We start from the raw sequence: 26,742 nt of genomic DNA on the forward strand, positions 1-26,742 counted from the left end.
AGTAAATAAAGCAATCCCCACACCAAGGAACTGCAGTATTGCTTAACCAGCTTAATTGACATTATGAGTTGGAGTTCAAATTACTGCAATTAAAGGCACATCTAGTTTACAGAATTATTCAAACTCTGATTTAGCAACCTTAGTTATATGAACTACTTTTGCGAAATGAAAGCTTTTTTAGATTTACAAGGACGGGTGAAAAGTATTTGCCAAATGTACTGCAATACCTGATACCTGTTGCCTAGGAATCCAACAAATTCTTGGCACTTCAAATGTTACAGTACTATTCAATTTGGAGTGCCTGAAAAGAAAGCTTTTTGATCCTACATTCAACATCTTCTTTCTGTATGACATATTGGACCAGGAGAATCATGAACCTACAACCTTTTGCATCTATTGAGATAGGGAGCGTTCAGGACAGTGACAGAGGACAATACAAGAATGGCCAACTGCTGCATTTATTGAGTTATCTAATGCATACAAATTAAGACGGAGAAAACAATTCTTAATTTTTCCAAACTACTTCCTTAAGCATCTTGTATGTAGTTGTCTTTTACAATGATTGTTCAAAGTTACAATGGCCCTGTGGGTTAAACATGATCTGTCCACAGGGTAACATGTTTTGTACATAATAGGGTTATAAGTACTGCATTTTGATCCAGGAGGTTGTATTCAACTCAAGTAGATTTTTGCAGATTTGGATTTCACAAGGCACAAGCCGAGTAAAATCAAAATCTACAAAAAACTACCAGAATCAAATATGACATTCGGCCATATCCGGATCAAAACGCAGTACTAATAACCCTTTTATTATATACATTACTGATTAGATCACTTAGAAGCAACATCTTTGCATAACAAATTTCATTTTAAGGATGCACTCATTGCTTTAATGACGTCAATTTAATATTGCGCAACATACTTGTTATGACGTGATGTCACAAGGGTGGTATATATGGCCGTATTGAACTGGAGCGGAATATGGGTTAAAGTATTTTGTGATATGTATTGCATGTGGATTGATGATGGGTATATAATAAAGAATAAAATTATGTTTGGTATTCCATTCTCACTAGCAGTGTGATTAAATGCTGACACCATGTTATGAAATTTGATGATCAAAGTATTTAAAAGACATTTCAATATTTCATACTTTAAAAACGATATTCATCTCATCTTAGTCTACTCAACTTGCTTTGCTATGTACAAAAGTCTGCAGCAGTAATATGAATAGCATTAGACAGAAGGCAGTGCTTAGTATTCATCAACAGCACTAAGTTATCATGGTAACATGTTATATGAATTGAATACCAAGCACAAATTAAGAGGGAGAAAATAATTCTTCACTTTTTAAATAAAAACTACTTCCTAATAGCATTGTGTAGTCTGACATAGGTGTACAATGTAGATGTATTTTACAAAGATTGTTCAAAGTACGGTCCTGTGGTTTAAAGCTCCCCTGAAAAAGAGGTGACAGGTTTTCTATATAGTATATAATTACATCATTGAAAATCTTCCCTGAAACTGCAAATAACAGACCTTTGATATAAAAGGATTTGATCAAATTAAAGAGGTATGTGTGCCAACCACGTAAATTAATTTGTACAAGTCTGATTTAACGACTTTGAGAAATTCAAAAGAACTATGACTTTATCTGATTTAACGCTTTAGCCCCCCCCCCCCCACACTTAACTTGATTTTTCAAATTTCTTTGCAGCTTGCAAGCAGTTTTAGTCTAAAGTTTAAGCTAGCCCATCAAACAGTGACCCCTTTTAATGTGAGCCGATTTTGTCAATGCTTAGAACATGGTTGTCAACATTCCCCTAAATGAAGCCCTAGTCCATCAGTGCTTTCTGCACTTTGATTGGTATCGGAATCGACAATCACATAAAACTGCGTGTGAAGCTCACTGTACAATCGAACAGTACCCACCAATTGTAACTACGCTGATTTCTGAAACAGTGGCTGTAAACACAGCATGATAGAAAAATGAAAGTAGTCGACGTACACGTACCTGTTGTTTCAATATGTTTTGTGATATTCGCTGTTTGCACGCGCAGTGTAGGACACACATTCAATGACACACGGACACTACTGTCTGACCTTCTGAATGGATACACGGCGGACGTGCGGCCGGTGTTCGACCAGGCCGCCCCACTCCACGTTAACATGAGTATGGACCTTGGCGCCATCCAGGACTTAGACGAAGTGCAGGAAAAAATCACTATAGTTACGGGGCTGTATATGGTGTGGATGGACGCCGGGCTCAAGTGGGACCCCGCGCTCTACAACGGCATTCGGGAGATTACGATTCCTTCAAACAGCGTCTGGACACCTCAGGTCATCTTGGTTAGTTCTATTGGCCCCCTTAAACCGATAGGCTCGGATCAAGGCTGGCTGACGGTCAGGTACAGCCATGACGGCAGCGCCTTCTGGAGCCCCGGGGACGGGGTTGTCTCTAGATGCATACTCGACGTAACTTTGTTTCCTTTTGATACGCAATCCTGCGAGTTTAAGTTCATTCCCTGGGGCCAGCTTGCGCGAGATGTGATGCTTAAACACATGGAAGACACGGTTCTGACCACTTTCTACGAGGAGAACGCCCAGTGGGAAATAGTGTCCTCCCACGTGTCGTCCGGCGATACCGCGGGGGGCTTCTCTCATTTCACTGTAATGATTGATCTGAGACGGCGTCCAAAGTTCTTCTTTGCAACCTTCATGCTGCCGGTTGTCGTCATTAACCTGTTAAGCATCTTCGTATTCTGCATTCCTGTTCAGTCGGGTGAGAGATTATCTTTTACAATCACTGTTCTTATGTCCGTGGCTGTGTTTATGAACATTGTTGTTGCTAATTTGCCTCGAAATTCGAAGAATATGGCTATTGTATGCTACCTTTTGTTGGCTAACGTGTGTATCTGCGCTTTGGTGGTCCTGCAGACTATTTTGAGCTTGTCTATATACTACAGGAGCACACGAGTGCCACGCTGTGTTGCCGTTCTGACAAGGAAATTGATATCTGTTCGAGATCAGACCAAAGCGCAATTTAAAAAAAGAAGCAAGCATGGTCTGCATCTGGAAGAAAAGGAAAATGATAAAGCAAGCAATATGGACGGGAGTGTCGAATGCAACTCCATCGGCGAAACGTCTGGTAGTGTGACGTCAAGTAACGGCATTATGTGGAATGACGTCAGCAAAGCCACGGATCGTGTGCTCTTTTGGTTGTCATTAGCCTGGTTTACTACCACAGCACTTCTATACATGGGATTTGTTCTGTACCATTATACAGATTCCTTAAAGAACTAAACTTATCTCAGATGAAGCATGTTGAATATAAAAATGCCTGTAGAAATGAGCTTTCGAATACAATTGGGATTCTAGAAAACTAAATTTTGTGCCATGAAATGCTTACAGATATTCAATTTTATTTTGATGTAAATAGCATTTCGAAAGAGATTATACATGTGGTAAAGCGACATATTCTTAATCTCATACATACGCATTCATAATGTATTGTATATCTTATATATACGCATACATATATTGTATATCTCATATGCACGCGTTCATATATTGTATATCTCATATACAAGCATACATACTATTTTGTGTATATCATAAATACGCATACATATATTCTATATATCATAAACACGCATACATATATCCTATATATCATATATACGCATATATATAGTGAAACACTCATACATATATTGTAAATCGCATACACGCATAAGAAAGAAAACAAAACAACAAAAAACTTTTAAAAGGTTACCGCCTGGATTTTGTTTAGTGAGTGTGTTCAAGTGCTCTACACTTTACTAACTCCAATTTGCACGTCATTTTTAATTGTAAATCGTTCTTAGTGTTCGAAATTTTATTTTGTCCAATTGGATGGCAGTATTTTTCAAATTTCCCGTACACTTATTTGGATATACCAGCAGTTAGCCGTTATTAATAATAATTAGTTTATAGTTTACACTAGTTTCTTTTAGTTCGATTGTGATGAAAGCTGATAGTTTATAGAATCACTCTCGAGTCCTTTACCTGAGTAGAAACCAGGGAGAGGCCATTTTAATTGTAGTTTATAATTCATGTATATCAAAATTTATATTATTAAAGCATTCGTTTTCAAAAGGAGCGAAAGCTTGTTGTTTATCGTTGAAACTCCGGACAGTAGATCATTGCGGTTGACGTCAAGGCCAAATAAATGAACCAACTTTGTCAAGGACAGGAGTGTAAAAAGAAGGAGAGTAATCGTCGTTTAACGGTGATTTACTCACTTTGCGAAGATTTGCTCATTTTGCTTGATTTGGCTTTAGAAGGGACGGCACGTGTTCTTGCATGGTTTGGCTCTTTGCGAGATGTTGCCTTTATGGTATACCGGACTAAATTGCAGTATAAAGGACCCTTTTCGAGATGTTGCCCTTTGTGGTGTAAGTGAAATAACTGCTGCATAACGCGACGCATAAAACCGTGAAGAGTTATTCACCATAACCATGTTTAATAGATCGTTTTGTTAACAATTGTCAAAGCCGTCTAAGCCGTCTTGGGTTTCCGCGTTAATTCACTCTCAAGGTTCGGGTAAAATGACACCAAAGACTTGTGATGGAGTTTAACCATGAGCGAATGTTATGACATGTGTAAGGCGCCGAATAATTTGTAGCAATCTTTGTGATAGAGGGGAGATACACGTTATAGTTAATACCCTGAGTATTCGCGAAATTCATTTGGCTTCCAGCTGCGTGAAGTTGTAAGTAGAAGACCGCTGTTAAACACAGCTATTGTAGCGGAACCGCATAGTTGCACGATTACCGCCCTTTGTTATAAATTAGCCATTTGCGCTTACAAAGTTAAATATCTGGCGGTGTATTTCGAAGGTTAGTTTTACATTTTAGACTTATTTATTCCATACAAATATTTTATTAGCGACAATAATAATTAAAGAAATCATGTTAAACATTATTAATTAACCGGGAGTTTTTTCATAAAGAGTATAAGTAAAAATAAAGCCGTCTCCCTTCATGTTTTCGATAAGTGGAATATACCCGTTTTACCCATCTTAATAATGAACTCGTCCGCCCGGTAGTATATAAGCGCGTCGCTTAGCTAAAAGATTCATTCTGTGTTTGACCCCCGTGGAGGTAACTTCAAACAGTAAACCGGAAATAGTTAATAATTAGAGTCTTGACCTTCTGGCTGTTTATAATTGAACACCGGGCATTGTGATCTGTGGGATAAAAAGGCACCAGGAACTTGACATCTATAGGGTTATCTAGCGTTCCAGTTCAAGTAGCCAGATACATAGAGCATTGCGATTTAGTCTGGTGAACGGATCTGGTGGCTAGAAACTCTAATAAGCCTCATACCCGACAACTGCGTTGGCCACAGAGCATTGCGATCTGCGCGCTGACAAAGGTTAAGGTATTTTGCATCGCCAATAAACAAGCTCCCGTAAGAGAAAGCCATTCATCATTAAAGTGACTGAACTTTATAAAAACCAATGCATAATCTTTGAACCCTGATTATTTGGTTGATTATGTTTTAGCTCACCAATCATTTTTCGAATCATTTGTTTTAATCATAAGGCAAAGTAGCCTGAGGAAAATTTATATAAGAGCGATCCATATAGGCTCTACGACACCGATTGAACATACAGCCGGCTCGTTACAAAATTTGGCTCCCAACGTGGGACAACATTAAGTATGGATCGAACTTCATCACAGGCAGACCTATATGAAGAACGAGAGATGATGGCCAGAGAAATCGAACATTTAAAGCGGAAGGTGCACATTCTACAACTAGAGAAAGAAATAGCGATGGCAAAACGGGACTTGGATTTATCCAGTAGCAGACTTGTGACTTCCACGCCTAAGCCAGGGGTTCACACGCGATGTGGTGTAGGCATAAATACACCTGCTAGGACCGATTTTGTCACGGAGAGGCGACGGTTAAAAAGTGAGCCTGGGGCCGACGAAGCTGGGATCGGTACTGTTTGTGGTGGTCTGAAACCACAAGCAATTGAGACTTGTCTGGGCCAGACAAGTAAGCCATTAAGGGCTTGAGGCTCAGCAGGTAGTGACAAACGTACCGTAATGAAGCCGGCTACGTTTGATGGAAATGGTGCCTGGACTGATTATAAGGCACATTTTGAAGCTTGTGCTATGTTAAATGACTGGGATGATACCCAAAAGGGTCTTTATTTGTCAGTGTGATTGCGAGGACAGGCACAAGGTGTTTATGGCAATTTGGCCACGAAAACAACTAATTACACGGATTTAGTTCAAGCCCTTGAGAAGAGGTTCGCTCCTCCGAACCAGACTGAACTATATAGAGTTCAGTTGAAGGACAGGCGACAGAGAGCTACAGAATCGATTACTGAGTTAGGGCAAGATATTCGTCGCCTGACGAACCTTCATATCCAAGCGCACCTGTAGATGTGCGCGAGACATTGGCAAAAGAGCAGTTTGTGGATGCTCTGGTGAATTCGGATATGCGATTGAAAATAAAACAGGTTAGGCCTGTGTATTTGAATGACGCAGTACGTCATGCTGTAGAGCTTGAGGCTTTCTACAGGGCTGAAAGAAAGGGCCAGGGTGTTGTTAGCCTAGCCGCAAACGAAAGTTCACAAAATACTTCCGATGTAAAGGAACTTATGAAGAAAATGCAGGAAATGCAATGCACTATTGATAAGTTATCAAAAGAAAGGCAATCACCACCACAGCCTCAGACGAATAACGGCTATAGAGGAAACAACCAGTACCAAAACCGGGGTCCTAACAGGAACAATGAAAGAAGATGTTTTGAATGTGGGTCGAAGGACCATTTGAGAAGGAATTGTCCCCAATTGAAAGCTGCTCAACCCAATGCAAAGACGGGTGAGCGTAATGTTTACAATTCAAGTAATAAATTGTCAGGCATGTTTGCAACAGCAAAACTTGAAGGCTGTACCATTGAATGTTTAGTTGATACAGGGGCAACACTCACCTTAATATCAAGTAAACTATGGAAAAGCATACACGACACTCATAAGCTGATAGAATTTTCAGACCCCATAATTTCGGCTTCAGGAAACAATATGTCTATTTTGGGCTGTACTGACATTATTCTTGAGTTAGGAAATATCAGATGTCCAGTGAGGGCTCTAGTTGCTGAAATAAATTTAGATGTAATATTGGGCATAGATTTTATGCAGTCACATGAAGTCACGATCGAGACGATGGAGCCAGGCATACAGAGAATAGGGCTGGGATTAATTGAGCCAAGTGAGCGGTTTCAAGTACTTGGGAATGGATTTGTCGCCAGGTCGTTAGTGTATGCACAAGAAATCGTACCTGTCAGACTAGTAAACTTTTCAAAAGAGACACAGACTTACTATCCCGGAACGAACGTGGCTACTATCAGTAAAGTGGACAGGGTAGAAGAAAAGTCGACAAAACTTAAATATGGTGATACCTTACCTGAACATATGAAAGATATGTACGCTAGGGCATCTGAAGGTATGACCGATGGAAACAAGTTGAAGATTATGGACCTTTTGAAGAAATATTCACATATTTTCTCAAAGGATGATCATGATTTAGGCCGGACGGGTATAATAAAACATCGGATACCCACAGGAGACGTACGGCCTATCAAGCAACCTTTAAGGCGTGTCCCAATACACATGAGAGATGAGGCTGATCGACAAATAGACACTATGCTGGAAAATAACGTAATACAACCCTCTACAAGCCCTTGGTCCAGTTGAATAGTTCTTGTGAAAAAGAAAGATGGGACAAAGCGGTTCTGCATTGATTATCGTCGTTTAAATGACGTAACCATTAAAGATGCATACCCATTACCAAGAGTGGATGAATTGCTGGACCAGCTTGCTGGAGCTAAATGGTTTTCATGTCTTGACCTTATTTCTGGGTACTGGCAGGTCGAGATGGCAAGTGAGGACAAAGAGAAAACCGCATTTAGCACGCGCAAAGGCCTATTCGAATACAATGTCATGCCTTTCGGCCTTTGTAATGCGCCAGCCACGTATGAACGCCTGATTGAGTCGGTATTGACAGGGCTGCAATGGCAAATATGCCTCATCTATCTAGATGATATCATTGTGGTAGGACGGACTGTAGATGACATGATCGAAAATCTGGACAAATTTTTTCAAAGATTTGAGGAAGCTGGACTGAAGCTAAAACCAAGGAAGTGTCAGCTCTTCAGAGAGGAAGTTGAGTTCTTGGGGCATGTCATATCAGAGCACGGCGTTCATACAGATCTGAAGAAAATAGACAGTGTCAAGAATTGGCCAACACCGAAAAATCAAACAGAGGTTCGGTCTTTTCTTGGTTTATGTAGCTACTACCGTCGTTTCATTAAGAACTTTTCTCAGATTGCAAAACCACTGTTTAGGCTCACGGAAAAGAATGTTAAATACTTTTGGACGCCTGATTGTGAAAGCGCATTCACAGCACTAAAACGGATGTTAGTGTCGGCTCCGATCCTTGCCCAATCTAATTTTGAATTGCCGTTCATTTTCGATATAGATGCAAGCGATTGTGCAATTGGTGGTGTGCTGTCTCAGAAAGTTAACGGAGTTGAACATGTAATTGCTTATGGAAGCAAAACTCTTTCAAAGTCAGAAAGACAGTATTGTGTCACGAGAAAAGAACTGTTGGCTCTTGTTCATTTTGTGAAGTTCTACCGACACTACTTGTATGGACGTAAGTTCTTGATACGGACAGATCATGGGTCTCTCAGATGGCTTATGAATTTTAAAAATCCTGAAGGACAGGTAGCTCGCTGGTTGGAAATATTGGCACCATTTCAGATGGACATCGAACATAGACCAGGCAGACAACATGGTAATGCTGATGGATTGAGTCGTATACCGTGTCGTCAGTGTGGTATTTTAGACCACGATAAAACCGTTGTACGGATACAGATACTCCCAACTTCCAAAGAAAGACAACCGCTGATGATTTGCATGCAGAGCAGTGCAAAGACAGTGATTTGACAGAAGTGCGAAACTGGGTCCAGGATGGAAAGAAACCTTGGTTTAAAAACATAGGTTCTGCTAGTTACCAGGTTAAGTCGCTATGGAACCAGTTTGAAATGCTTGAAATACACGACAAACTGTTAGTTCGTAAGTGGGATGACAAAATGACAAAAGTACTGGTCAGATTTTACACCAGGTGATTTTACCTCTTAAATGTCGCAGAAATCTTTTGTCTTTGGCACATGATGCAAAACCATCTGCACACCTAGGCATACGAAAAACAATAGCCAAAATAAGACAAAGTTTTTATTGGCCTGGGTTACGTAATGATGTAAAAGTTATGTGGGTGGTTGTGAGACTTGTTTGAAAAGAAAAGGATCAAACAAAACAAAAGAAGCTCCTATGCAAATTGTGAGATCCGGGTATCCGATGGAGAGGCTAGCTTTGGATATTTTGGGGACTCTACCGGAAACAGAACAAGAGCATCGGTATATTTTGGTCATTGGGGATTATTTTACAAAATGGACAGAAAGTTTCGCCATGAGCAACATGGAAGCAGAAACCGTAGCAAAATTGCTAGTGGAGGAAGTAGTAGCACGATTTAGTGTTCCAAACAAAATTCATTCCGACCAAGGAACACAGTTCGAGGGAAAAGTATTTCATGAGATGTGCTCACTTCTTGGCATCAAAAAAACTCGAACTACACCATATCACCCGCAGTCTGACGGAATGATAGAACGGTTTTACAGGACTCTTGTCACTATGTTAAGCCATTATGTGAATCATCGGGACTGGGATATGCAAATACCGTATGTAATGATGGCATACCGAAGTGCAGAGCATGAAACGACAAGCACGAGTCCAAACATGCTAATGCTGGGAAGAGAAGTGTCAACGCCACTTGATCTGGTTTTTGAATTACCAACAAGTATGAAACCAATTCCGGATAGTATTTGGGTTTGGGAATTGCAGGAACGTTTAGAAACTGTTCATAACACTGTACGCCAAGCAACTGGACACGCAATGAAACGACAGAAACAAATCCGTGATAAAAGGAATTCTTATGAACATGTCGATATAGGGGATAAGGTTCTCGTGTATTTTCCCGTTAGGAAACCGGGTACAAGCTCAAAGTTTACATCTTTTTGGCGTGGCCCTTAAGCGATTTTAGGTAAACTTTCGGATGTTTTATACAAAGTAGATTGCGGTCGAAAGAAAGCCGAACAAGTTATACACTGTGATCGTATAAGAAAGTGTAAATCTCAGATTTTGCTAGGGGAGACAGCTGATAGGACAATAACTGATTATGATATTGATGTCGTTGAGAACGGTTTGGATGATGAGATTGTATATACGAAACGTAAGAGAAATGCACCTATATGGACAAAAGATTATGTTCTTTCTATTTTCAGGTGGATAATGGCAAATACTAAGGTCACTGAAAGAAAGAATAAGGACGAGGGTTTGACAGAAAGTGTTGACAGTCGCACTTGTGAGATTTGCTCAAAGGTGTTTAAGAGGAGGGCCTACATGCAAAAACACGTGCGCAAAGTACATAGCAAGAAGGACAGTGAATCAATCGGATACGGATTGGTCGCTAGAAAGTGATCCAGATGTTTTCGTTGAGGAAGGAGTCCATGAGCACACAGGACAAATCAAATGACAGTTGTTGGAAACAGAAGGAAAGTGTGCCTGCAGCAGGAAATAGTAAAGGCATTGAAAATGTGAAGCTGGTTACAAAGAAAGGAAAAACGAAGATCCAGGAGATAGAGAAGGCAAACAGTATCTTCAAGGGCAGAATGTATCGAAAACCAACCTTCCCGGTGCCAGTATTTGCTACCAAGAGGAAGTACAACGACGTACCTGCCAAAACTATGCCAAAGAAGTTCAGTTTTCAGCCGAGAACAACTGTGACTGAAGTTCAGACAGATCTCATAATGGTAAAGCGAGGATCAGGAGAGTCGGAGATGCAGACGGAAAATGACATGTCAGACAAGCCCATGGATCAGCTGAAAAAGTTTGTTTGTGAATATTGTGGGATCCAGTATAGCGACTCAGTCATGTATTACGTTTATGCTGGTTGCCATACTATGAATGCGCCTTTGAGATGTAACATTTGTGGGCAAGATCAGAAGGACAGTCAGTCCTTCTATATTCATCTCACTTGGGGACACAAGTAGAAACTGATTCTGATCTTCATTTGTTTTTTAGATTATATTCAGTTTACCATCACTTAAGGCAAAGTGTTTCAATGAGAGTGTTTAGTTGTGACAATGTTTGTATTATTATTATTATTATTATTATTATTATTATTATTATTATTATTATTATTATTGAAAAAAAAACCTGTGAATTCGTGGCACTAACATTTACGAAACATTTTTTTAAGATGAGAAATTGTTGAACTTTATTGACATTTTTAAAATTGCACATTGTATCATGTTGTTTGTGGTTACAAACTTGTTTTATTAAAAAGTTCATTGTTTGATCATTTTTTTATTAATCATGCAGGGACGCATGAACTCGGAGGCGTGGGTAATGTAGCGTAACCGCATAGTTGCACGATTACCGCCCTTTGTTATAAATTAGCCATTTGCGCTTTCAAAGTTAAATGTCTGGCGGTGTATTTCGAAGGTTAGTTTTACATTTTAGACTTATTTATTCCATACAAATATTTTATTAGCGACAATGATAATTAAAGAAATCATGTTAAACATTATTAATTAACCGGGAGTTGTTTTCATAAAGAGTATAAGTAAAAATAAAGCTGTCTCCCTTCATGTTTTCGATAAGTGGAATATACCCGTTTTACCAATCTTAATAATGAACTCGTCCGCCCGGTGAGTATATAAGCGCGTCGCTTAGCTAAAAGATTCATTCTGTGTTTGACCGCCGTCGAGGTAACTTCAAACAGTAAACCGGAAATAGTCTTTTGAAGGCAAATAATTAGAGTCTTGACCTTCTGGCTGGTTATAATTGAACACCGGGCATTGCGATCTGTGGGATAAAAAGGCACCAGGAACTTGACATCTATAGGGTTATCTAGCGTTCCAGTTCAAGTAGCCAGATACATAGAGCATTGCGATCTAGTCTGGTGAACGGATCTGGTGGCTAGAAACTCTAACAAGCCTCATACCCGACAACTGCGTTGGCCACAGAGTATTGCGATCTGCGCGCTGACAAAGGTTAAGGTATTTTGCATCGCCAATAAACAAGCTCCCGTAAGAGAAAGCCATTCATCATTAAAGTGACTGAACTTTATATAAACCAATGCATAATCTTTGAACCCTGATTATTTGGTTGATTATGTTTTAACTCACCAATCATTTTTCGAATCATTTGTTTTAATCATAAGGCAAAGTAGCCTGAGGAAAATTTATATAAGAGCGATCCATATAGGCTCTACGACACCGATTGAACATACAGCCGGCACTTTACACTATAAAGTTTTGACCTTGAAGTTTTAACCATTCGAGTTTTTTAACATAAAAACCCCTCTGCTGTTGATATGCTCAACTACTTACAAATAAAGAAAATTTATTAATAAACCAATGTCAGATGACCGATTACTTTATGTTATATTACTATGTAACATTTGTCCTTAATTATAGTTAATCATACTAATGAACATGTAAAAATAGCACTATCTTTAGGATAAGCTATTTTAAACTTGATTGAAACAACACAGTTTGATAAAATATTCTTATATAATTAAAACGTACTTTAATATGACGATCATTCATAATAATAAATAACCCTGCTTTTAGTAAAAAGTTTGAAACGGCTTATAAATATATAAATCCACCTGAATCAGTTTAACATCATATGCCTCTGTATTTAGACATAATTTAGGATTGATTTTGGAATTGTAAAAAATGATTACTTACCCAGGCATCATCACACATCAGACTCCATATAACATAGACTAAATTTTGTTTTTATTATCACAGTAAATGCAATGACATGTGCTTATTAAAACAAAAAGAACAAGGGTATTTGTCAGAGTACTTTTTTTGGTCATTTAGATGTTTTTATGCACAAGCCAATTGTATATGCCCCCCCCCACTAAGTCCGGAATAGCGGGGACTTTGACTTCCGGTCTCTCAAAACCCGGGTAAAATACCCGACCTGCATGGGACACACTGCTGGTAAAATCCCTGCCAAATGGCCCCGCAACCCCGAATACCTATGTGAGGCCCATTCCCGACTATTTTCAATATGAAGAGAAAACCACATTCACTAGGCACTGCGGGGCCATCTGAAAGGTAAAACACAGCCCATTGCCTCTGCTGTCCCCGGTATACCCCTGGAACAAGGGCGAGGGGTGGGCGGGGCAGTGGTTACAATTGACAAGTGCATTACAATCCCGGATTATGCTGCAAATAAAAACAAAATATAAGGTGATAAACTTAGGCTTAATTATGTTAGGTATATCCACACCAGTGTTTATATCGCTATTTGTGAAATGATATTTGTTCAAAACTGTTGTTTTGTCAGAATTTGATAAAAAATGAGCTTGATACATCAATTTGGACCAAACAATGAATCATGTTGACCTATCCGATTTCCATTCAAAACGAGTCACTAATTACGCAATATAATCGCTACCAGTCTCAGATACACATGCTTTATTGCATAATGATTGCTTTAAATAATGATCCTTTAGTGCATGAGACGATCAACAATGACTTCAAGCAAACTCAAAACATATTTATTGTCAAAAATAATATTTAATTTCCAAACTTCGAGCCACATTGTTTATACCGGAAGCCGCCATTTTGATTGAATTTATTGAAACCCATGCTAAACCGATCGATATACAGTATAAAAACACTACGCATCGGTAACTTCCCTTTACAAAAACACGAAAACTAGCGTAAAAAATATACTTGATTATTTTTAGCCTTTTAATAAATTATTACTTGAAAAAAATCTGCTTGGCGATCAAAATGGACGTGCGGGCGCACAAAAAAATAAGAATATTTTTTTTACATTTTCAAAAAAATAGGAGCGGTAAATCCGCGGAACGAAATATCAATTTGGTGTGGCCTAACCCTAACCCTAACCGACTTCCAACACATATCATATCATAATTGAAAAAGTAGATCTTAAAAAGGCTTTCAAAAATCATCATCCAGAGTATAAATAATTCGGGTGTTATCTCCAGTATCTCAAATTGCTAAATAAAATAATAGCGACGTTATCCCGCCCCCTCGTGCTTTTAAAATAGTATCCTATGAAAATATCTAAACTTTGATCGGTAGTAAATTTTAAATTGTTTAAATATGGTGATAGGTTGCTGTCTGTTGACACTATTTTATTATTTAAATACAAATTTAAAAGTTACTACCGATCTAAGTTATATATTTTTTAATAGCACGAGGGAAAAAGGACAACGCCAAAGTTGAATTATTTAGCAGCATAAGATAAAATAACACCCTAATTCTTTTTATACTGGATTTTTTAAAGGTCAACCCTTTCAATTATAGTATGATAATATTTGTTAGCCAGTCGGTCATTCAAATCCTCCAAAGTTAGTCACCTTAAAATGTATTGGTTCACACAAGTTTGAAATAGGTTATACCAATATAATGCTATATTGTAGCTATCATAAGAATGATTAACTATAATTAATGACAAATTACACAGTAGTAGAACATTATTGATACACTGGATTTTGTCATGACACAACTTGAGAATGAGTATGGCACTCTGGAATCAAGAGAGTCCGTAATTAGGAAGTTTTACTCTTGTGAACAAAAGTCAAATGAGTCCGTGCAGACATTTGCTACAAGACTTGAAAATAAGGTTGTCCACTTGCATGCATGCAACTATGAAGTTTTTAAAAGAAAGATAAGAACCCTAGTGTGCGTTATTCAGGTCCTAAGTTAGTTGGTGAAAGTAATGAGGTCACTACGTCATTGAATATTGAATCAGTCCAGTGTCTGCTCTTTTCGATATTGGCAGTTGTGTTTCTCTAGTGTTTGAAAGTTATCATAAAGACCAATTGCTTGGTATTGATATTCAACCTCTTGATAATATTTTAAATATTGAGTGTGCTGATGGAATCAGTTTGCCATATCTAGGTTACATAAAAGTTGATATTAGTACAGGCGAGGGTTACCTTAGTCTACTTCACACTCGTGTCTGTTTTTAGTTTAACCAGATACTCAGCATTCTGCCACCACACCAATCATTAATGGTACACATATTTTAAACGAACAATTGAATAAATGCAAAGAGAACATTGACAATCAATATCTCTAGAAAGCTGGCTTTACATAACCCATGGTACCTGAGTTTAAGAATCATTGACATAAGAGAAAAGAAGTTGCATGGAAAAGGAAGGATAGCCGTAATTAAGAGTGCATCACCATATAAGATTACCATTAGGCCAAATGAAACGGTTAAAGTAGCTGGGTATGCTGACAATGAGATGGCTTACTCAACCACCACTGCTATTATACAGAATACAGAAGTAATGTAACTCCAGCTGTAGTACATTACACATATAGGAACAATGGTGAAGCCTCAGTAATGTCACAACCTATACTGTCACTATAGCCCCTAAGTAAATTCTTTCTGAAGAAGTATCCCAGCAAGCATGACCATATCGGACCGATGTCGGCTGAATATCGGCATATCGGCCAGTGTTTGCCGATATCGGCCCGACATCGGCCCGATATGGGCATAAACATTATAACATAAACAATAGCTTTTGTTTTTTTTTATGGATAAAAAACATTTTATAAATATCGCGATATCGGTCCGATATTGGCCCGATGTATACTCTGTATTGATTCAAGGGAGAGCAATGTATATGCTGCAACTTTCACTAGCAGTTCATTCCCCTGGCGATTAATAAATATTTAAATTCATTTAAATATCATTAAATAATAAAACCAATTTAAGTTTATATGGTTATTTTTAATTAATTCTGTAATTAATAGATTCAGTTCATGTTTATTTGATTTTTATCTACGAAATTATTTTGTTTTATATTCACTGCGGTATTTGTGCCATTTCAAAAAGATGATGCAAGTCAAATCATACTTTTGGTATTAATCAATGGTAAGTAATCTTTGAATCGTTGTTGAACATGTGAATATAAGGAATTATTATAGTACTATTCTGTTAATATATTGTTTTATCTCAAAAGTTATATAAATACTTTTATTTCGAGTAAATATGTTGAAAAGGAATTCGTGTAACATATTTTCGTGACTAGTTCTCTTTGTAAGTTTGTTGTTTTATGAGTTTGATTAAAATCTACATTTAGGTAGCATGTGCACACAAAAGCAAAGTATTACATTGATGATTTGGTTGGGTTTGAATGATTAATTTATCTGCTTCCATTGTAGACAAATTTAAAAAGAACATTTTGTTATCAATTATGAATCATAATTGAGACATTGTAATTTACAGTATCGTATATTGTGGAAAGATCGATCAAAGTTGCAGAGAGCGGACAACTGCAAATCGAGACACTGAAATAGAGGAATAAAGGCAATCATAGGGGAGGTATGTCTTTACGTCACAATTGTAATGCACCAGTCAATTGTAACCACGCCCCCCACCCCCCAGGTCTAGGGAATAGCCGGGACTTTGACTTTCGGTCCAGCCAACCTCGGGTAAAATCCCCGCCCTGCTGTGACGAACTGATTGTTAAACCCCGGTCAAATGCCCCCACACCCCAGAGACTCTATATAAACCCCAATCCCCGCTAAATTTGGCACTATGACAAAACCACCGCAGTCACCCGGCCCTTTTCCCCGGCTATCCCCGGTATACCCCCGGATCTGGGGGGCCGTGGATACGATTGACTAGTGCATTACCATTTATATTGAACGTGTTCATATTCATAATATGTTAGTTACAATCAGTCTGTCAGGATGCATATGTATATTTTTGTGAAGCAAGTTAATTTATGATACATCTGTTAATGAATTAAGATCGAAAGTACTGATAAAAAGCAGGTGATTTAGGGTATTTGACTATTTCACACTTAAGAAAAGCAGGTTGACTATACCAACCTTTAAATTTACCTACAAAGAATGATCAGGATAACCGACTAATGCATTTGTAACTGTAACAAAATGTGATGCATTTCAGAGGAAGCATATTTAATCAGATGAGGATGAATAAATGTCAGTGACAAAACCACCAAGGCATTCGAAGGTGACAGTGGCTATGGCAGGACTGTTCTGCAGGCATTACAACAGTTACTATAAGATCCCCAAACAGTTGCACCATCTCTACAGGTATATACCGCTATTTACCTTTGTTTCAAGCACAGTTCAATATATAATCCCTCCAGAAATATGCGAAGGGATGTAGAATTTTTTTATACAAACAACACAAAAAAAAACATTTCACATTTGACAAAAACCCAATTAAAATTAAGAATACCAACTTCCTTGAAATTCATTATGTAAATACCCATATCCTGGAAAAGACCTATCTCGCCTATTTATTAACAGTACATGCAATTCTTCCAGAGGGTGTTGCGAAATTCCGTCGTTTCTCACAACAGAGGTGCGAGCGAAAAATGCCGCCTGGTTGAAGACCGCATCGGACAGAGATGGTGGGAGGGAAATGAGGCAGACGCAAATATCTGAATGCATCCTTGGAACACCGGGATGAAAAAAACAAAACAATATTATGTTAAAAACGCTTAATGTTTAATGCAGTAGCGTTACCTTAAGTATTGTTCAATGAAATAACTTTTATTTCAAGTTTTATTTTGTTTGTTTATTTATACAGTGACAGCCTACGTGTATTATGGCATGTTTTTGTATTTTAACTTGATTTTGATAAACTGTTCAGGGGTATTATCCACATTCTGTGATAATTCAATTGTTTTAATATTTAGAGCAATGATAATAATAATAAAAATTTATAAGATGAAATAGCTTATTTTATTATGTAGTAATTTGTGAGTATATAATATGCATGTAGGTTTTCGGTTGATTTTCTCTGCATTATTATTTTTTCTCTCAGAAGATAAACCAGGACAAATCTTGTGTTTTAACTATCTTGTTCTGTTGTCATTGAGCATGACAATCCATCTGTATAAGAATAGGAACGAAATAGGAAGGATATCGGCATCATGCTGGCTAAATGTCGGCTATTAAAAATATGCCGACACCGGCCCGATGTCGAGCCGTGTTGCACATCCGACATCGGCCCGATGTAAATGCCGATGTCGGGCCGATGAAGTGTTCCATATCGCCCCGACGTCGGGCCGATATAAAATGTTTGCTGGGATATGCTAAGCTAGTAGATGAAGAAATATATCATGGATGGATTGAAGATGAATTTGACATTTTAACTAGCAAGTTATGTCTCTGCTTTGACTATCGCATGCTGAACGAGCGCACAGTCAACGATTATTTTGCATTGCCACGCATCGAGGAAATACAAGATAGCCTTCGTGGTGCAAAATATTATAAAAAGTCTTGATACTTAGTCTGGGTATCATCAACTGGAACTAGAAGTATTCATAAACAACACACAGTATTTACCGTAATAATCATTGGGTACTTTGAATATAACCGTATGCCATTTGGATTGACCAACGCACCTGCTACATATCATCGCATAATACAGTAATGTCTAGGAGAACTAAATTGGAAAAACTGTCTTGTCAATTTGGATGATGCTTTGTTTTAAGCGAAACTTTTGAACAACACATAAAACGATTACATCTTGTATTGGAAAAATTTAAAGCCTGCAATATGAAACTAACTCCTGAAGAATACCACTTCTTTAGTACAAAAGTTCATTTTCTTGGACATGTCGTAGGAGGTGATTGCATTGAGACAGAACCTGACAAGATTAAGAAGGTGAAGAACTGGCCAAAACCATCTAATCCTTTTCAGCGTTTGCGGGTTATTACCGCCGTTTTATCAAGGATTATAGTAAAATTATAAGACCACTAGCTGAATTGCTACCACCTACATCAACTGAGAAGGAAAGCAAAAATAGCGTTGTCGAGTGAAGGTGGAATGAAAACTATCAGAAGGTATTTAATGAGGTCAAACGTATGTTGTCGTCATCAACACTACTTGCATACCATGATTTTATCAAACCCTTTGAACTTCTTACAAACTCGTTGACAAAGGCATTTGGACCGGTCTTATATCAGCTACAGGATGGCAATAAGAGGTTGAATGCGTATGCCAGTAGGGCATTGAACAAAGCTGAGCGAAACTACAGCGCCTTTAAGCTAGAGTTTTTAGCCCTTAAAATGTCCATCACTGAAAAAAAGTTCTGATTATTTAGCCCTGAATCATTTTTCGGTTTTGACGGAAAGCAATTCACTCACCCCTTTATTTACAACAGCCAAACATGACGCTACGGGTCAGAGATGGGCTTCTGCTCTAGGTCAGTTTTCTCTTGACAGAGCTGGATTAAGGAACAATGAAGCGGACGGCATGAGTCGATACATCTATGAAAGATTAACATCTGAGAACTACTAAGAACTTGTAAAAATTGATGATTAAACAATTATTAAGTCCATTTGCTCTTGCATTGTTTTACAACCATACCATGAAAGCTTGCCAGCATCGAGCATGATCATTGTGGAAACTTTTGAGGCCAAGTTTTAGGTCGAAAAGAACGCCGAGGAATTAGAGCAATGCAACGACAAGACCGATCAATTGAGATGTGGAGACGAGTGGTCATTGACCAATTCATACCAAAACAGAGACTAGACAAGATATATTTGATAATGAAAATACAGTTTAACCATTTATTCATGAAAAGAGGAATTTGATTTAGAAAGGTTACAAACTAAGACGAGAACAACTGACATTACCGGAATGTTATATCGACGAGGTACTCAAAGGCTTATACGACAATGTTTAACATCCTGGTGTGGAATGTACCATGTGGTTGTTACGAGAGCGTTTTTATTGGCCAGGCTTGACTTCAGATGTTGGAAATGGGCGACGGAGTGTGACAGATGTCTAAGAAGGATGGACAAAGGAATTCAAAGAGCCAATGGTGAGTGTGGTAACCACATACCGCTTGAATTAGCATGTTTCGACTATCTGACCTTGGGAGTCAGTAGGTGAGGGTAATGTATTGATTATTACTGACCATTATACCCAATATGCTTTAGCAATACCGACAAAGAATCAAACGGACAAGACAACTGTTGAAGTTTTTCTATAAAGAGTTCATTGTTTCTTATGGAATTTCTATCAGACTACACTCAGACCAGGGAGCAAATTTTTAGAGCGAATTAATTAAAGAACTCTGTAATATCATGAACAAGAACATTTTCAAGGCGATGCCGGACCCGAGGACTTCAATAGGACACTGTTAAGTATGTTATGGACACTAGGGATGGAAGAAAAGGTTGATTCGAACACAATATAAAGGACAAGTATGAAGATGTAGTTTATGTTGTCGAAGAACAATCAAGACCAGACATACCTGTCTTCAAGGTAAAATCAAGAGAACAAGAGAAAATTTTGCATCGCAGTATATTGTTCCTGTTGGATTATCAAGACGAGGTAGCTGAGGATGATGATGGTGTTGAAAGCATTGACAATAATGTAGTAGTAGAGGGGAATGAAAAAAATGGATCCATCAAGGACATTGAAGTAAAGAAGAAAGAACAGACTAGAACACTGAAGACTTTGACAGCAAAGATGGAGAGTATAGGACGCCCACAAATCTGAACCTGTTACAAGCGGGATAGTTATGGAAGAGGAAGAAGTGGAACTTAGTATAGATACTAGATACGGTTTATGCCGACGGTTTGCGGAATAAGGAAGACAATGCAGTTGAAGAAGTGAGTTTGGAACAGTAAACGCATATTGAAACTGGAAATGTAACTCCTGAAGATGATGAAGACATGGTTGATGATGTTAAAGATGATGATATAACTGAAGATGCTCAGACACAACCCCATGATGAAAATAGAAGCCTTAGAAGACGATATAGAGCCTGAGCCTAAGGTCGAAGAAATACAGGTAGAACTTGAACGCAAGGAAGAGGTCAATCCTGAGAAAGATAAGGATACAACTGTACCTAAACCAAGAGATCGAAGACCATCTAAACGATTTGAAGACTATCACATAAACCAGACGGTGCCTATGAACGACAAAGTTCACGCAATAAACGCTTTGGTTGAATCTGGTATTTTGATTAAAGTAAGTAGTGATATGGCTCATAGGCTATTAGGTGCTATTATGAATAAGTGATTACATGATATGATGTTGTTTTACCATTTGTTTTTAGAAATAAATCAAGTCAGTTATAGGTTACTGTTTGTTTTAATTCACCACAGTTTACATAAATATCTGTTCGTTTGTATGTGTGCTGTAATTCAGTGATATTGCGTAGACGCAATTATTTTTTGCGGTGGAAGAGTATACAATGTATTTAAATAAAAATACACGGTGTTTGTGGTGATTTTGAGGCGATTATATGAATATGCAACGCGATATTGCGTATTAATTACGTTATAAAGAGTTATAGTTACGGTGTTTGTATAAAATGTCAAGTGTGTTGTTCGATATGAAGTATATATGATCACGAGGTAGTAATACTATGTATTAGTGTCTACAATACTATGATAGAAGTGTAGCAAAGGTAGTGCCTATAATAAGTGGATAGTTAAATAGAGAGTAGCAGTAAGATTTAGCACACTAGGTTGTGTTGTACATATTTTGTTGACCTGACTAAGACCTGATTTTTCATGCTTACAGGTGACATGACGAGGAAATGACATGAGGCATTTAAGAAAGAGGGGAAGTATGCAGCCGCCTTGAAAATTCTTTATTTTTATGTATTTCCAATTTTGGTTGTTATTAACCTTTGGTTTGGCAAGAGATACAAATTATCTCCATTTGACCATTAGCTTTATGATTTATGATTATTCTAAGTAAGGCGTGAACTCATTTCCCGCATTTTCGTGGTTTTAATCCTATAATTGGTCATGTGGCATTGTACAGTTTCACATAAGTTTTGGAGGAAGCGGACATTTATTCTTTGTCCCTTCATGAAATCAAAGTATTATTTTAATGTGTTAAACATTTGTGAATGATGAGGTAAGTATTGTATCAATTCAATTGTGGTAAAAGAATTAGTATAAGTTAACAAACAAAACTGACCAGCAGAAAACGTAATGACCAATGCAGTAAGCGTATGCCATTGGAGAACCTGAAGTTGTCATCCCAACTAGAACTAGCCATTCTAGTGAGGACAACGACCGTCCTGAACCTGCTGTTACACAGCAATCTATCTATTTCTCTACTTGACCTTTTCCTCAACTACTACATGATTTTCAATGAAACCTTCAAGGAATATAATACAGAATCCCGCGTCATCTGGCTCTACAAACACTCCTTAACATGGAGCACCAATTGCACCCTCCAACCATCCCTTCAGGTGAGCTGTGATGCCAATGGCGGCCGGGTGACCGGAACATTTATTTCTCCCATTAGGTATGTAAGGTAACCTAGGCCAGTTGTCCAATTTGAAATTCCTGACAGCACAAACGAGCCTCCTATGCCAAGATACATGCTTTACAAGCTCATAAACAGGAGTGTTATAAGGATTAAGAGCTTTACAAGCGTTTAAATTAAGACCATACCCAGTATTCAGACTAATAAAAGACAAACAAAATGTACACTAAAAGTGCCTTGGAATATTTGCAGGTGATATTGCGTTTATCTTGAAATACGACATTACTGTCGTTCCTGACCATTGAGTGCTACTGGAACCTCAATTGATAGATGAGGGGAAAATGGTGTGATGTCATGGCGGAATCGTGCCCTATCGTTATCCCTCAATGTAACCACCTATAACATAAAGTAATCAGTCATCTGACATTGGTTTATTGATGAAATTCCTTTATTTTTACTCGGTGAGCATATCAACAGCAGAGGGGTTTTCTTGTTAAAAAGATGCTCGTCAGGTTAGAATTTCAAGGTAAATGTTTCTGTTTACTAGCGCGTTTCTGCTTACAAGTAGCTGGAAACCAAATAAACCTTGAATACTCAGGGTATGACTTGCGGCGTTTATCTCCCCTCAATCACAAACAAATAAATATTCATTATGAGGCGCGCCACACATACATGTCGTAACATTCGGTCATGTTTAAACACGATCTAAAGTCTTTGGCGCTACTAGGTTTTCACTTTAACCGAAGCCTTGAGAGTAAATTAACTCGGAAACCCAGTGGCTTAGACTTTGGCAATTGTTAAAATCATAAGCAAAAACAATCTATCAAATATGGTTACGATGAATAACACAGTATTATGCGTCGCGTTATGCAGCAGTTATTTCCCTTTCACCACAAAGGCCAACATCTCGAAAAATATCCAGTGTGTGTATACCACGTGATAAATTACGTCATATATGCGGGATAATACATTTGACTGCCTCAAACACGGGCCTATGAACCATGTATAGCTGTTTATAGGTCCGTGTTACAAAGCTTAAAGACACAGCTTATGGGTCTTTATGGTGTTTCCAGTAAGTTGGCGGGATTATTCGTTATATCCATTATCTATAACTGTGACAGATAACCCACTACCAAAATAAATGTTCGCAATCTAAGACGCATTGAGCCTGCTTTTTCAGCCGAGCATGTTCAAGAATGTATGCTATATGTTAACCATGATAATTCTATGACCTCTTTCGATATTAAGGTGAAAATATCAAGGTCAAAGATCAAGGCCACAATGACCTCTAGCAACTAAACAAAATAAAGTGTTTCATATCCATCAATAAAAAAGGACTGAGCCTATGGACAACAACGTTCAGAGAATAATAGTCATGTTTTGTCAAGTAGATGCTGGCAATTGATTTTGGGGTCAACTTTTACTGAATTAAGTGTTAATGGTTTCCTATTATTACCTCACATACTGATCTTTTTCTTAGAACTGTTAACACAATGCATATACATGTATGGCTTCTCCAATTGATAACGACTTTCAGTTATTGTGTTACTTGAATATATTTTCATTTGCGTCGACTTGTACAGATGTGAGATCCGTAAAGCCGCGGTGAAAAAGAATCCCTTGTTGTCGCGAATATCGCGAACTATTGTTTATAAAGTTATTAACAAGCACAATTGTAACATCTCCGGAGACCATCACAATTAGATTGGTTAATTGCGTTCTAAAACTGCTCATTCGACGTCAACCTTAATTTATTTGGAAAGGTTAAGGAAGTCCCGACGGATTTTTGGTATCGGAATCGACAAACACATAAAACTGCGTGTGAAGCTCACTGTAAAAGCGAACAGTACCCACAAATGGTAACAACGTTCATTTCTAAAACGGTGGCTGTAAACACAGCACGATAGAAAATGAAGGCAGTCGATGTACGTGTTGCTTCAATATTTTTTGTGATATTCGCTGTTTGCACGCGAAGTGAAGGACGCACATTCAATGACACACGGACACTACTGTCTGACCTACTGAATGGATACACGGCGGACGTGCGGCCGGTGTTCGACCAGGCCGCCCCACTCCACGTTAACATGAGTATGGACCTTGGCGCCATCCAGGACTTAGACGAAGTACAGGAGAAAATCACTATAGTTACGGTGCTATATATGATGTGGCTGGACGCGGGACTCACGTGGGACCCCGCGCTCTATAATGGCATAAGGGAGATTACGATTCCTTCAAACAGTGTCTGGACACCTCAGGTTATCTTGGTTAGTTCCATTGGCCCTCTTAAACCGATAGGCTCGGACCAAGGCTGGCTGACGGTCAGGTACAGCCATGACGGCAGCGCCTTCTGGAGCCCCGGGGACGGGGTTGTCTCCAGATGCATACTCGACGTAACTTTGTTTCCTTTTGATACGCAATCCTGCGAGTTTAAGTTCATTCCCTGGGGGCAGCTTGCGCGAGAGGTGATGCTCAAACAAATGGAAGACAAGGTTCTGACCACGTTCTACGAGGAGAACGGCCAGTGGGAAATAGTGTCCTCCCACGTGTCGTCCGGCGATACCGCGGGGGGCTTCTTCTCTCATTTCACTGTAACGATTGATCTGAGACGGCGTCCAAAGTTCTTCTTTGCAAACTTCATGCTGCCGGTTGTCGTCATTAACCTGTTAAGCATTTTCGTATTCTGCATTCCTGTTCAGTCGGGTGAGAGAATATCTTTTACAATCACTGTTCTTCTGTCCGTGGCTGTGTTTATGAATATTGTTGTTGCTAATTTGCCTCGAAATTCGAAAAACATGGCTCTGGTTTGCTACTTGTTGTTGGCTAATGTGTGTATCTGCGCTTTGGTGGTCCTGCAAACTATTTTGAGTTTGTCTATATACTACAGGAGCACACGAGTGCCACGCTGTGTTGCCGTTCTGACAAGGAAATTGATATCTGTTCGAGCTCAGACCAAAGCGTTATTTAAAAAGAGTAGCAAGCATGGTCTGCATCTGGAAGAAAAGGAAAATGTTAAACCAAGCAATATGGACGGGAGTGTCGAATGCAAATCCATCGGCGAAACGTCTGGAAGTGTGACGTCGAGTAACGGCATTACGTGGAATGACGTCAGCAAGGCCACGGATCGCGTGCTCTTTTGGTTGTCATTAGCCTGGTTTACTACCACAGCACTTCTATACATGGGATTTGTTCTGTACCATTATACAGATTCCTTTACGAACTAAACTCATTTCAGATGAAGCATGTTGAATATAAAATGCCTGTAGAAATGAGCTTTCGAATACAATAGGGATTCTAGTAAACTATATTTTGTGCAATGAAATGCTTATAGAATCATTTTTTTAGTTAATAGCAATTCTTTTACTAATGAAATCATATATGTTATAAAAGCGACAAGTTGTATATCCTATATAATGTATACCTCATACACGCACACATAAATTGTATATCTCATAGATTCATACATATGTTTTATATCTCATACACGCATGCATATATTGTATATCTCATACACGCATGCACATATTGTGTATTATATATACGCATACATATATTCACGTATAACTCATTTATGCATACATATATTCACGTATATCTCATACCCTCATGCACATATTGTATATTATATACACGCATACATAAATTCACGTATAACTCATCTACGCATACATGTATTCACGTATATCTCAAACACGCATACATATATTCACGTTTATCTCAAACACGCATGCGCATATTTCATATCTCATACACGTTTACTTATATTATGCATATCATACACGTTTACATATATTTTATATTTCATACACGCTTACATATACGTGGGTTGTTCGAAAAGTTTTGAGACTGCATTCATAATAATCAAACCACTCCAAGGATGCATTTAAAATTTTACCAGCTGACAGTAATATCTAATATAAACAAACTCTGAAAGTTTCAACAATACAGTACGGAGTGAATGTTTACAAACATTACAAAAAGTACAGGGTACAAGCCACGGAGCAGTTCATAGTCTCATTGCGTCACGTCATTTACAGTTCGTATAATTTTCTATAATTGTACCTCGTCTACGCATACACGTATCGTATATCTCATACACGCATACATGTATTGCATATCTCACACAAGCATACATATATAGCATATCTCATACATGCTAACACATTTCTATATCTCATACACGCATACACGTCTTGTTTATCTCATACACGCATGCACGTCTTGTATATCTCATACACGCATACACGTCTTGTTTATCTCATACACGCATGCATGTTTTGTATATATCATACACGCTTACACGTATTGTATATCTCATACACGCATACACGTATTGTA

The 26,742-nt window shown here is 38.3% G+C and overlaps 2 protein-coding genes and 1 long non-coding RNA gene across 3 annotated transcripts; all 3 read left to right on the forward strand.

Moving 5' to 3' along the window:
• Window positions 1–1,989: 1,989 nt before the first annotated feature.
• LOC128226385 (neuronal acetylcholine receptor subunit alpha-5-like) lies at window positions 1,990–3,303 on the forward strand. The gene has a single exon (XM_052936263.1). It carries the CDS (start codon window positions 1,990–1,992, stop codon window positions 3,301–3,303), a length of 1,314 nt encoding a protein of 437 aa, XP_052792223.1.
• Window positions 3,304–16,011: 12,708 nt separating this feature from the next.
• On the forward strand, window positions 16,012–17,804 carry LOC128226933 (uncharacterized). Its single transcript, XR_008259741.1, has 4 exons — window positions 16,012–16,057; window positions 16,412–16,507; window positions 17,099–17,247; window positions 17,485–17,804. It is a non-coding gene; the product is annotated as an uncharacterized LOC128226933 (long non-coding RNA).
• A 4,343-nt stretch (window positions 17,805–22,147) lies between these two features.
• On the forward strand, window positions 22,148–25,628 carry LOC128226386 (neuronal acetylcholine receptor subunit alpha-5-like). The gene is made up of 2 exons (XM_052936264.1): window positions 22,148–22,446; window positions 24,383–25,628. The coding sequence occupies exons 1-2, from the start codon at window positions 22,148–22,150 to the stop codon at window positions 25,626–25,628; spliced, it is 1,545 nt and encodes a 514-aa protein (XP_052792224.1).
• The last annotated feature ends 1,114 nt before the right edge of the window (window positions 25,629–26,742 follow it).

This window comes from Mya arenaria, chromosome 3 (assembly GCF_026914265.1).
Source record: "Mya arenaria isolate MELC-2E11 chromosome 3, ASM2691426v1".
Lineage (NCBI taxonomy): Eukaryota > Metazoa > Mollusca > Bivalvia > Myida > Myidae > Mya > Mya arenaria.

Coding starts and splice junctions, on each gene's coding strand:
- LOC128226385 (XM_052936263.1), top strand. CDS start 1,990: ATGAAAGTAGTCGACGTACACGTACCTGTTGTTTCAATATGTTTTGTG.
- LOC128226386 (XM_052936264.1), top strand. CDS start 22,148: ATGCCATTGGAGAACCTGAAGTTGTCATCCCAACTAGAACTAGCCATT. Junction 22,447..24,382: donor ACATTTATTTCTCCCATTAG/GTATGTAAGGTA, acceptor TTGCACGCGAAG/TGAAGGACGCACATTCAATG.